A 13,189-nucleotide genomic window follows, 5' to 3' on the forward strand; every position below is an offset into this window, starting at 1 on the left:
GTTCCAGTACCTGCACCCCCCAACCCTCCCACACCCCGTTAAGCCAGATGCATGCTTTGATTCAGGCAGGGGTGTGCACACAATCACCTGAGGTAACAGACTCTGCGATGTTCAGGTTGTTCAGAGAAAGCCCCAGTGACTGCCGTGAGGATGAGGAGGAGGTGCTGCTTGCGGACTCCGAGGGCGGCCGAGCGGGCTTCGCTGTGTTACCCGTCTCTGCCTTCAACCGGTCATTCTCAGCCTTCAGTATTTCAATTTCATTCTTTTGTGAAGATGGAAAACATGAGATAAATTGAACAGGTTTGACTGATAAAATGGTATCATTTTTTTTTACCACAGTTAGTTTGTTACTAAATAAAGCATGTGGTGATATGTAAAATAAACAAATAGAAATTATAAAAACAGATTTTCTCCCAAAGAAGGAAAAGTAATCTTTTCTGTTTCTTTCATTCATATATGCATGTATTCACAAATACAGACACACTAACCATTAGAATTTTAATAATTATTTCTTGGATACATCATATATTTGAGGAGTTTTCCAGGTCTCATTTGAATTAAGAATATTATCATTGTAGGCTTCAGAACATTTCTCATTTTAAAAGTATTGTTGAAATCTCATAGCAAATAGTGACAATTTTAATATTCCGAATTCATAGACAGTTGAAACTCAGAGCAGAACAATGCAAATAAAATGATTTCAAATTACTTCAGAATCATAGCTAACATCTGAAAATTTTTTGTTCCTTCGAAATGGGGCACTAAGCTCTTTAATACAACAAAAACCTTTTGATGAGTATACACAGTGGCAGATGAATCTGCTCAGCAATGAGCTTTTCTTACTTCAGTCATCTGTGGTGCCAAACGATTACTGATTTACAATAATAAAATGAGAACTTAAGTCTGAGCACAGACTGGTTCTGAATTTAGCCTTCAGATGCTTCCAAAAAAACACAAAAGCTTTACTTTTACAGATGGCATTCGACATCACTTTACTTTCATATTGGGAAGGTTTGAGTTATGTTTCTGTAGTATTCTCATTACTTTTGTTTTTCAATAGAAAATAGGAAAAGGTACTTGAAAGTCAGCTTTCAAAACACTAACAACGAAAATTCAACATAAAGGTAAGCCGTGGAAGAGTGAAGAAGCAAGGATGTAGCCGCCTCTCTACACACAGCTGTGGCGTAAATGCAATCACAAGGGTAATGGCCTTCGGGAAAGACTGGCCAGCGTGCACTCCCACTGCCGACACCTGGGACTTCCATGTTCGGTGTTAGGAAACAAGTTGCCAAGACCGGATAAACAAAGCACATTTCCAAAGACGGTTGATGGGGAGATTTGTTTTTGTAATAACTAAGAGAAGAAAACGAGCAGTGTGTTCATCTCTCCAGGCTGCTCCTGGAAGGTGCGTCAGCACTGACCTGCATGCGGTTCATGGCTTCCCTGATCTGGTCCAGGTGATGAGCTGAGCTCAGGGCCTCCAGCCGGATATCTGTTAATTTTAATTCCTTTTCTCTGAGCTCACTCTTCAGCTGCAGAATTATCTCTGCCTCAGCCTCGGTGCATTCGCAGATCCTAAAAAAAGGGAACAAACACAACATCAGTGGTTGGGGGAAGCCAGAGGATTAGGAAAAGTAATGCTTCTTTTAAAGGCTGAAGTGTAATCTTATCCAGCAGGTACAGAAATTATTTGCTGCTGGCAAAAATCTAGAGAAAAGAAGAGAGTTTTACCAACAGTAATACATTCACAGCTTCGAAACTGGAAACAGTAACTATCTTTTCCTTTCATCTTTTTCTTCCCATTTTCTGAAGTATGAAACAGTCTATTATTACTGTATATAAACTGATCCTCAAAATTCTCTTGTTGCTGATATTTATGGGGCTGAAGATTTATAGTGATACTACATTTAATGCTACCATTTTCTAAGGGACTTAAATCTCTATTTGCAACATATGAAATATTCTTTTTTAAAGCAAAGTTATTAAATCCTTAAAACATTGATTTCTTGTTTTATAAATATATGCAAAGGATAACCTTATTTGCCACAATATCAGCTTCAAGGTACCATGAAAATTCAACATAGATATTGTAGAAAATAAATCAGAGAGATTAGTTTTGCACATTCAAATAATGGATGAGTGTTATGTAAGCCTTCTGCTAGGCTCAGCTGATTCATGGGGTCACAGTTAATGAGGCTAAATCACAGATTTCAATCCATAAAAGAAGACTAGGTAAGGGCTGCTTAAAGGCTATATACATTATATCCTTACTGTTGTTTTGTTGTTGTTGTTGTTGTTGCTTTGTGGACAGCTTTGTAGGAAATGTGTCAAAAGAATTTGTGTTACAACTAATATCATTTCCATTTAAAATGTGAGGACTAGGTTGCTGGTCACAAAATGTTAGTGCCATGTGTTCTTCCTTCCTGTGCAAGCTGTGAAATTTCATGGGATGTACAAGTGCCTGTACATTTCATAGGATGCACAAGGGTCCTTCGTGGCCCTGTTCAATATGATGGTCCTAGGCTAGTCACTGCCATGGGCATAAAGGCAATTTGATTTAAACAGTATATAAAACAAAGAGACTTATCAGAGCACGTTTCTACATTCCAAATGTTGTGTGCTTTGTTGTCACCTCAAAGAGTGGGAGACGATAAAAACTCTATGCTACGTTATCTAACACAATTAAAAAAAGCGGATGGTGGTTTGGCTTTAGGAAACTAAATTTTGCCTCAGAAACAGACAGAGGAGCTTTTTACTGCTGAAATGCATGCGAGCAATTTTAGAAAAAGCAAAAGCGAACACGGCCTAGGTTAGAACCCGGGTCTCTGCAGTTCATGCACCACACTCCATTTTACCGGGATCTATGCTTGTAGATCACAGGGCCATTTTGCCGTTTCTTTGGTGGCCAGACAAGGGGTGACCTGCATTTAACGCACAGTTAGACAGATACATGGACAAATGCAAGTGAAAAGAAGTGAGAATAATAACTGAGAAAAGCTGGAGAATGAGATCAGGAGACACTCAAATTCTAATATATGGAAAAAGCGAAACGAACGCTGACATTCTAAGGGAGGTCTAAAAATGACTGGCTTGGAGACAGTTTGGCAGTACAACCCGATGACATTTAGAACACAAGCATGGGCTTGGCCTCAGGTTGGTTTTGGGAAATGCTTCAGCATTCTGCAGAGGGAGTGACTTACGCCGAGGCGGACTGCGAGGGCTTCATGGAGGCCGACCCACAGTCACCGGCATTATGGGGCAACTTGGGGGAGGCTGGCAGGGACGAGTCCGTGAGCTCTTCAATGTCCGAATGTGAGGAAGGGGGCTTGGTGGACTTTTTCTTCCCAAAGGCTTGTTTGAATGAACTTCTCAGCTGAAAAAAGGACAGAAATTACCTTTCTTGTCTACTTGCACTCAGAGGATTTTACTTTGGGGCGTTAGTTTGCAGGTGCCGTCCTAGCCACTGCCTGGGGTCAGTACGGATAAGCAGGGTATTAACAGTTGCAGCGCAGTATCTCTAAAACAATGATACTGTGTTTTGTGTTTTTGTTTTATTCTTGTATTAATCCAGCGCAGCGCAAACATGGGAGGCTTTTAAATAGTGCAGGGTCAAGGGCATGGCTGTCAGAGCACTCATTTAAAACCAAGTACCTTGAAGGGATTTTTATTCCCAATGCTTCTCTCTTCAAGGCAATTTGTTTTAAATGGCCACTTTAGCACTACAATCAAGTCATGTCCTGCTGACAGGATAAACTTAAAAAGCAAAATTAAATCAAATTCACCTAACACTTCATTAACTGTGGTTTTCTATTCAAATTTTCAATCCCCATACTATTCAAAACCAGAATTGGTATCCCCTACAGCTCTGTTCAGAAAACGGTTTTACTTCTTTTTAAAATTTGAGATTAAAATGAAAAGACACAAAGAAAAGACATACAAGGTAATCTTCTTTTAAAAGGTATAAAAGCCTACTGCCAAAATAAATAGCATTCATGCCAAGGTAGGGTATTTTCTATAGATGCATGCCAAATTGTCCATGGTTTATATTCACCTCACTTCCTCTAGAGTTCACCTTGCAGAAACATGAAAGAGTGTGCAATTACAAATCAAGGGAATGAAGGCTGATCAGTATTTTAAAATATTAGGCATAAACATTTTTTAAAACAAAAAATACTCCTTTCATTATTTATAGAAGGCACTCTGGTAAAATCCTCTGATAGCTGTTTTGGATTTCATCAACAGTTGTACTTATTTAAAAATCTACCTGTGTTTTACAGTATTAAAGGAAATTCTTCACTTTATGGTTTTTAAACATTTTTGCATCTTCCCCTCAGTTTTTACCAATTGCTTAATATTATCATAAAAAATATCTCTATCCAAACTTGTAGTTCCATTAAAGTACATTTCTATATTCCTGCTATATTCTCTTAGTAAAGAAAAATAAAGTGGACATTCAGGTAGTTGATTTCTTATGAGGTGAAACTTTGCACCTAAAGCCCTGTTGATGTGAGGGGTGGGGAGATTCAAGGTCTCTTTTCTCCTTTTTTCCAACTCTATTTCTTCTCTTCCTCCATCACCATCATTACTATCATCTCCGCACCATCATCACCAGCATTATCAACATCACCTCATCATCATTATCATCAGTCATCAACTTTCATCTGCAAAATAAACCCCTACTCTAAGCCATCTACTTATGGATGTTATTTTTTTTCCAACAACTCCATAAAATCAGTATTAGTTTTTCAGATGAGAAAATTTAGGTCCTGCCAAAGGTGAAGTAATCAGCCCAAGATCCAAGTCCTACGTGGCTGATCAGGGATTCACACCCAAGTTTAGCCCCAACTCTAAAGCTGCTCTTCAGCACCATGCCCTCCTGACTTGGGTGAGGAGTGCAGCGAGTGAGGTGCTGTCACTTGTATGAGAGAGACTCTGTAATCTGCTGCATGCCTCTAAAGCCCCACAGGGGAAAGCTTGACTCACTGTGCAGTAATGAGTCTTTGAATTACATGAAGGAGGGTGGCTTACCCAGTTTTTCTTTTTCTTTTTCTTGGAGTCAGCATCATTGCCACTGCCAATACTGGAATGGCTGGTGGCACTGTTGATACTAGAAACGCTTTCAGAGGAATGCTGTCTTCGGATGCGGAGATCTAGCAACAGACAGAGAGAATCACATTTGCTCATCAAGAGTGTAATTCTGAACAAACGAGAATGTAGGTTTCTGAGAGGCAATCTGCTAAGAAAAAGTCAACATGGCTTTCAAGATCATCTCAATGCAGTTTGGTTTAGTAACTGCAATAGAGGACAACCATATTTGCTTTAATTAACTGGATTATCTGCATTAAGATGCAATGAGAATCTCATATAAGTCTGTAGCACTGGTGGTTTAATGAGTTCTGGGTTTTGTCCAGAAATAAAATGCTATGGTAGTAATTCTACTGAATACCTGGATCAAACTGTGCTTCCAAAATGATTTATTTCAAATGATTAGTTCCAAGGAGGAAATGGAAACTCATAAGAGCGTGGGAATTGTGTCTTCTTAATATTTGTACTTTAAATAAAGTTACTGAAGCCAAGTATATTAACTTTCCACTTCATAGAATCATACCACGTTAGAGCCAAAACAAACCTGGGAAATCACCTAAGCACCTCATCTCACAGAACAGAGGAGCAGCTAAAGTGCAGAGAGGTTAAGTGACTTCAGCAAGGTCGGAGAGGCGAGAGGGAAGAGCTTTAAGAGCAAGAGAGTATGGGTAGATTGTGAATTGTTTGTGAATTAAACAGAAAACATTCCATCACACCCCTAATTCCTGTCGATGACTTGGGACAATGTGACAGTAACAATAACAACAGGCAATAATAAAGCCTAGCTTTTACTCTGTGATTACTTTGCTCCAGAGCATCTAATTTGAATCTTTAAGTAAAGCGCTGAAATGAGTTTAATCACTAAATGTAATTTTCCCATAGTCCCTTAGCAGAAAATCAGCGAAGCCAACCAGAGACTGGACTGATTCCAATGTCTGCTGTGCTAATGGCCATGTATGCATCATCTCTGTCTCCACAAAGCAGGTGGTGCTTCTCTGGTTAGAGGAGAGCATTTTTATATTTAACCACCATTTGAAGATATTGATTTACTTCATGCAATCAGCTTATAAGTTTCATTATAGTTATTAAAAGTAAAACTGAAATTAAAATTGCATGTACCTATGGTGAACTGATATTAAGTGTTAGTGGAGACACTAAGAGTTTATAAAATTATTTTTAAGGTCAAATCTGTTTTTAGGCTATTTATATTACTATGTTTAATTGACCTTACTGAAGCCTAGTAAAAAAAAAAGTGGAACTTATAAGATGCTGGATATTACTATATGGCTGTCAAGATGCCTCCATAGAAATAATAACACAAAATCAAAGCTTTCCAGTTGGCTGATTTATTCATCAATGAAATGACCCATGGCAGTGAAACTGTAAATGGTTACTTTCAAAACAAATAATAAGTGAGTATACATTTGGGTGTATAATAATATATTTATACATATCTCCATCCTTACACTCGTATACATACATACCAATAAGCACTTCTACTTTTCCACTGAGATAATAACATGCTGACAAATTTTATAGGAGGGAAAAACTAGAGCTATTTTTCAGAATCCCTAGAGTATGGTCTCTTAAAAGAAATTTAAAAATCAATGATAACAGCCATGGCCAGTGTGGCTCAGTTGATTGGGCATTGCCCTCCAAACTAAAAGGTCACCTTTTTGACCCCATCAGGGCACATGCCTGGGCTGTGAATCTGGTATCCAGTTGGGGTGTGTGCCAGAGGCAACTGATCGATGTTTCTCTTCAATGTTTCTCTCCCTCTCTTTTCCCCTCCCTTCCCCCCTCTAGAATCAATAAAAGAAAAAAATTAATGAGAATATTTAACGTTTTGCTGCCAAAAATATTATCAATGCCAAAAGCTAAATCAAGGTGGATATATATATATCTTCAACAATATGAACATAGTATCTCTTAATCAACTAATATGGAGGTTATATGAATACTCAAAAAAACGTGTATAGGTATTTATTTGTGTAGTAAATATATGCTGTGGTTGACTATAAGTTTTTCCATACAAGATGTAGTTTTGCTAGTTTTCCCCTAATAACTGACTTTCACAAATAGAGCAGATGTATTAAGCATTAACATATCCCAGACTTTTATTACATCCAGATAATAAATTGTATTTGACTTTGATTAATTCCCCATTTCAAAAAGATAGGCACATTTTTGTAATCATAGGTCAAAAGTAGTCTTTGGAGGTACTGCATTTAAGTGTGACTCTATTTCCAATAAAGTTTGGCAAAGGCATAATTTCAGCAATACCTTAGAATGCAGATAATGTCCTTTATTTTTCTCTAACAACTCCTTTCTTGTGCTTTAAGTATTTGATTCAGGACACGGAACATCACAGAGTAAGGTAAAGTTTGGTTGACCAAGTGAGCGCACGAATCGGGAGAAGTGGGCGTGTCAGTACGAGTTTGTCCCTGCACCCGTTTTCCGCTTCCCGCCCTTTGTGCCGCCACTGCCCCACTTGGAACTACCTCCCTGCCTGCCTGCTCTCCAGCAACAGTAGCTGTCCAACCTACTCACCCTCAAACCACTCTGCACACAGTGGCTGGGAAACTTTTTGAAAGAAAAAACTGCATCTTCCCTCCCTTGCTTAAGACTTTTCAACCAAGTCCCATTTTGATAGAGACAAAACCCATTTCAGCTCCTACCTATAGTCCAGCTGTTCCTCAGTAATTTGGTCAGTACTGACCTTTCCAACCTGGATCTATTTCTTTGACCTCTGTTCATTACCTTTCTTGTGTAAGTTTCGTAAAGGCACTAATCAATTTTCTGTCTCAAGGCCCGTCTCAAGTGTTCCTCTATAGATATTTATTGTGCAGTATTACTTGGTACAATTCTTCTCCTTGGACCTCTCCTTAAGCATTGCTATCTGGGAAAGGCATTCCTGACTCTGCCACCCCTAGCAGGTACCCTGGAGTCCTCATTCTCTGTGACACTTATTCTCATCTATTTTAGAGCATAAAACTACTTGGGCATGCACCTTCAGCTACACCAATGATCACAATAATTGTGTATTTTCTGTTCTCCTACAGACTAAAAACTGATGGAGACTAAGACTAAGTCCGTATTGTTTACCATTTTATATTTGGGCCCTTATATAGAGTGCATCGCATGTGGTAGGTAACTATAAGTACTTGTTGAATAAATTTATTCCTATTAGTCATTCGACACAACTACGTTTGCTGAATACTCTTAAAAATTATTACTGTTGCCCTCGACTTAATACATGTTTTGTCAAATTGTACTTGGTATATCTGAAGGAAAAACTATTCCATGTTTATGCACAGAGGTAGTAACTTAAAAAACAACAGTGGATTTCAAAAATTATAAATAAAATTTTCCATTTCCTCTACCTTTCAGGCTTACAGCCATTACGTTGTTACAAAGCCATGGCTGTTATACATGATATACATAAATTGCCCTTTGTTAAAGTGGACTGCAAGCCCTCAAGTGCACTGGCTCTTTTTTTATATCTTTGTGTCACAAGATCAAAAACAGTACCTAATGCATAGCAGATGCCCAAACAATGTTTGTGAATAAATAACTAAATGCAGCCTATTATAGATTGCTACTATGTATCAAGGTGCATAAATAAACATGATGTATAAATAGGGAGAAACACAAAGGTGATGTCACTTTAGGACTGCTGTGCAATTTTGCCGCAGTTCGAGCTGTCTGTAAAAGTGCTGCCTTACTCCAAACATGTATCTTAAGATCACATGATAAAACTTTACCTGAAAGAAAGGTTTTAAAGGCCTCAAAAACCAAATATCAATGTTATTTAATAGTGCAAATTTATACCCTATACAGTCACCTTAATAACCCAAGGAAAGATACATAATAAATCTAATTGACTATTTAATGTCTCCATTTTATCCCACTGGTCAATATAGTAAGCAACATTTTGTGTTCCCTCAATCAAATATTGAGTTTTAATATTTTAGAAAACAATCTAAATATCCTATATACAACCAACACTTTATAATTATTTTTGTTAGTTTTAAATCTTATAAAATGATTTTTAATCTTTCTTATCCAATTTTTAAAATAACTGTTATCAGTTTGTTTACATTAGGCACCCCTTCCACATTTTTGAGCAAAGGAATTCCTATTTTTTAATTCCAGTGGATACGTTAAGCTACCTGTTGCCTAAGATAAAAGGAAATCTTCCAGAAAGTTTTACTTCAGTGACTGGCACTGTGGTAAAGAAAGGATTAAGCCTTTTTAAATCCCTTCTGGACCTATTTACAACATGAAGATTTAGAACATAAGCTGCTTTATTATAGCTGTAAGATAAGCTTTAAATATGCAGTAATTTTCCATGCGGCATATAAGTCAACTCCCCCACATGGAAAGTTGCTAAATTCTTAACAGAAGTAGTCCCTAGAGAACTACTTTGTCTTTCAATTTAAGTATGTCTCAGTTTATATAACTGTTTTCCTAAAATTTAAATTAAAATATTTTAAATTATATTATTCTTTTTCTATAAAAATTGAATAACCCCCTTTTACAGGCAATGCATTGTCATAGCCACTAGGATTAAAAAACAAACTGCCCTACCATAGATCAGAAAAGACAGAACATTAAACAAATTAAGGGACCAAAGTATAAGGCAAATTTTGATAAGGGAAGTAGAGTTATCTCCAGAAATACATCACAGGAGTACCTCATCCAGTTTAAGGGTCAAGGAGGCATGCTTTAGGCTGCTTATTGCAAGGTCTCAAAAAGTTCTTTTTTTAAAATTTTTTTAAAGATTTTATTTATTTATTTTTAGAGAGGGAAGGGAGGGAGATAGAGAGAGACAGAGAAACTTCAATGTGAGGTTGCTGGGGGTTATGGCCTGCAACCCAGGCATGTACCCTGGCTGGGAATCAAGCCTGGGACACTTTAGTTCCCAGCCTGCGCTCAATCCACTGAGCTGCGCCAGCCAGGGCTTCAGAAAGTTCTTATGCTGAACAAACAAGATAGAAAGTTCCAAACAGAATAAACAGAATATATAAAAATATTTTAAAGAATTGGAAGACATTCAGGGTAGCCAAAATGTAAAATATGCAATGTGCAAAAAATAAGATATAAGGTCTAGCACAGCATCTAGCACATAAGTAGTCACCTATCAATATTTGCTGAATAAATGAAGCTGATGAAGAGAGATTATGTCTGGTTAAGGAGTTTGTATTTCATCCTAAAGGCAATATGGGATGGACACACACATGCACGCACATGTGCACATATGTTGTTGGACAATTGCTCTATTCTCAGTGTGAAGAATGAGGTAAAGTGATGTTAAGGTGATGGGCAGGATGGCTGTAGGTGTTTCTGGCCATGGTTCAGGGAAGAGATAACAGGTGTGTATAGTAGGATCAGAGAAAAGAGAAAAGATCCAACAGATATTCAAGGGGTAGAATCAATAAAACTTGGCAATTTTCTGAGTGAGGAGAGAGGATTTATAAGTGGGATATAGATTTCTGGCGATAATGAAAGGTGCCATTTTCTGAGGCAAGGAACACTGATGGCACAGCAGATCTGACAGGGGAGATGACAATGTCCGATTTGGAGACGTTGAGTTAAAGGGGACACATGAACATTCAAAGATAACCAGATGGAGTTCCCTCATTGACAGCTGTATATGCAGATGTGGAACTCAGGAGATGAGCCTAGACTGAAGAGATAGACCTGACAGTTGTCAACACATAGAAGATAACTAAAGCTAGAACACTAGTTGAGTTTGTACAAAATGTTAGGCAAGATGGAGAGAATCATAATGTAAAATGCCATAATGGAAGAAAGCTGAGGACTACTCAGCTTTTTAGAAATACCAACAATTAACAAATGGATACAAGTGACTGAGTCTACAAAAGAAACTTTGAAAGAGATTTAAAGAAGCAGAGGAAAAACTAAGAATGCGGATGTCATGAACATTAGGAAAAAATGAATTCTTCAAGTAGGAAGGAATAGGCATTAATATAAAATGCTGTTAACATGTCAAATGCAGTAAGAATTTAGAATGTTTTACTGGATTTAATGTTGTACAAGTCATTATTGATCCTGAAGAGAACAGTTTTGATGGAGTGGTGGGAAGAAAAACAACACTCCAGTGGTACAACTGGCTGCTGAAGACATTGAAAGATTCCATAAGAACTTCCCAAAATTCATCTGGAAATGGGAACAGAGGTGACAGGCTTTTGGAGTTTAGGAAAGCATTTTTAAACTGGTAAATAAGTGAGCATACTGAATGCTATTGAAAAGATTTAGAACATGAATAAGTAGAACTTGTGTAAAGAAAAGAAACAAGAGATTAATATAGAGCATTATCTTCAGTGGGAAACTAAGGGGTGGGGTGAGTGTGGTGGCAGGGAAAATTATTTTGTCATTGTTTAGAATTGTTAAAACATAGTAATAATGAAAAGCACAACAACTTTTAGTCCATTTTCTCACTGTTTTAAAATTCTCTACAGGAAGTGAACCTTTTCATTGCCCTCACCCCTAGGATGAATTGCTCCTCATACCTATTACTTTGTATTTTGATTTTATTTTTTATAGAGAGCTAGACTTTCATCCTCCTTATTGAGTTTGCTCTTTGGTGGATGTCAGATATGAATGTATTAACCAACCACTCATCCCCACCTTCACCAAATCAAGTGAAGAGAAATGTGTGTATACCATATTTTTAGGACTATAAGACACACCTAGGTTTTAGAGGAGAAAAATAGGGAAAAATTTTTGAAGCAAAAAATGTGGTAAAATATTTAATAACATAAATAACATAATATTTCACCAATGTAAATGTAAACTACATTTACTAGCCATTAGGACTATAAGACACACCCCAGGTCCTCCCAAATTTGGGGGGGGGAGTGCATCTTATAGTCTGAAAAGTATGGTAACTATAGAGGTCAATTCCCCAAGGTCAATTTAAAAATTATTTGATAATGAAAGTAACTGTTCTTAAATTTTGAGAATGATAATGACTTCATTAACACCAAATTACTCATCACTAAGTAAACGCAGCTTTTTTCCAATTAGTAAATAAAGTAGATGACTACTATATTGGATGCAAAATGGCAATATTTCTAAGTATACCTTTGGGAGGGTGATCAGGACCATTCAGCGCTCCCTGAATGGCTGCTTGGGCAGCAGAGTTCTGGGCCTTCAGCATTTCAATGGTTTCTCTTAGTTCTATGAGTTCAGACTCCTGTGAAACAAACAATTTAGAAGCTTTAATACCTAAAGAGAAAAGCTAACCGCCCCTGTTGTTCAAAATTCACTATCAAATGGTTTGATTTCATGTCATACTAATGTCCTGGGAGATTGGGGTAGTTGGCTGATCTTGTCAAGCTGTATCTACCAACTTCTTAGTCAAATGTAAATGAAAATTAAATTTTTTTCTTGGTTATTTTCTTATAAATACGATGTGAATAGTCTTTATTCTTCTCAAAGGGTGACGCCCAGAGCTGACCAGTACAATGCAAAGCATGATAATGCATTGCTTATTTTATATCAAACCCTTAACACTATCTGTGGTCACACCACATAATTGGACATCAGTATGCTCTGGTGCACCAGATTGCCTTTCCTGTCAACTGGGGACCCTGAGTTTCTGTCAAATAAGTGACTGCAGATTTTGTCTCCTGTGGTTTGCACTTGCGGATGAATTCTTTACATTCAAGTATAAAACCTGGAACTTGTCCATAACTCATTCCTATTAAGTGTAATCTTATTAAACTCTGCTGGCATATCAAGTTCATCTTAGATTCTGATACTTTTCATCCAATAAAATTCCTTGTATAAACTCAATTTCACCAAGCCAAAGCAACATAGGAATTTTTAAAAAGTGAATAGAAATTTGTGTAATATCCAGTCCTTAAATAGTAGTTAAATGACCAAAAAAATAGATTTTTATAAAACATGTAATTTCTGAATTTAGGTAATTTTAAGATATGTCCCAAGGAAAATCTTTGTGCTGGAAATGGCTCACCATGAGAAAGATAAGAAAACAAAGAAAAAAAAAAAAAAACAATGAGGGTACTTTGTCAGCAGACGCAATATTTCCATCAGAAGCTCAAAAACAAGCAAC

General features: G+C 37.2%; 1 protein-coding gene across 3 annotated transcripts in view; it reads right to left on the reverse strand.

Annotated features, from left to right (window-relative positions):
* Positions 1-13,189, reverse strand: part of NAV3 (neuron navigator 3) — a 556,838-nt gene that overhangs the window by 36,700 nt on the left and 506,949 nt on the right. For 2 of the 3 annotated variants that reach the window (XM_036018646.1, XM_028532259.2), the window contains 6 exons: positions 12,196-12,307; positions 5,029-5,150; positions 4,052-4,072; positions 3,201-3,373; positions 1,422-1,575; positions 88-262 (listed from right to left, as the gene is read on the reverse strand). In XM_036018646.1, the coding sequence (XP_035874539.1) occupies positions 88-262; positions 1,422-1,575; positions 3,201-3,373; positions 4,052-4,072; positions 5,029-5,150; positions 12,196-12,307 (757 nt within the window). The remainder of the gene's footprint in view (positions 1-87; positions 263-1,421; positions 1,576-3,200; positions 3,374-4,051; positions 4,073-5,028; positions 5,151-12,195; positions 12,308-13,189) is intronic. The other variant, XM_036018644.1, reaches the window with a different exon arrangement.

This window comes from Phyllostomus discolor, chromosome 2 (genome assembly GCF_004126475.2).
Source record: "Phyllostomus discolor isolate MPI-MPIP mPhyDis1 chromosome 2, mPhyDis1.pri.v3, whole genome shotgun sequence".
Classification (NCBI taxonomy): Eukaryota; Metazoa; Chordata; class Mammalia; order Chiroptera; family Phyllostomidae; genus Phyllostomus; species Phyllostomus discolor.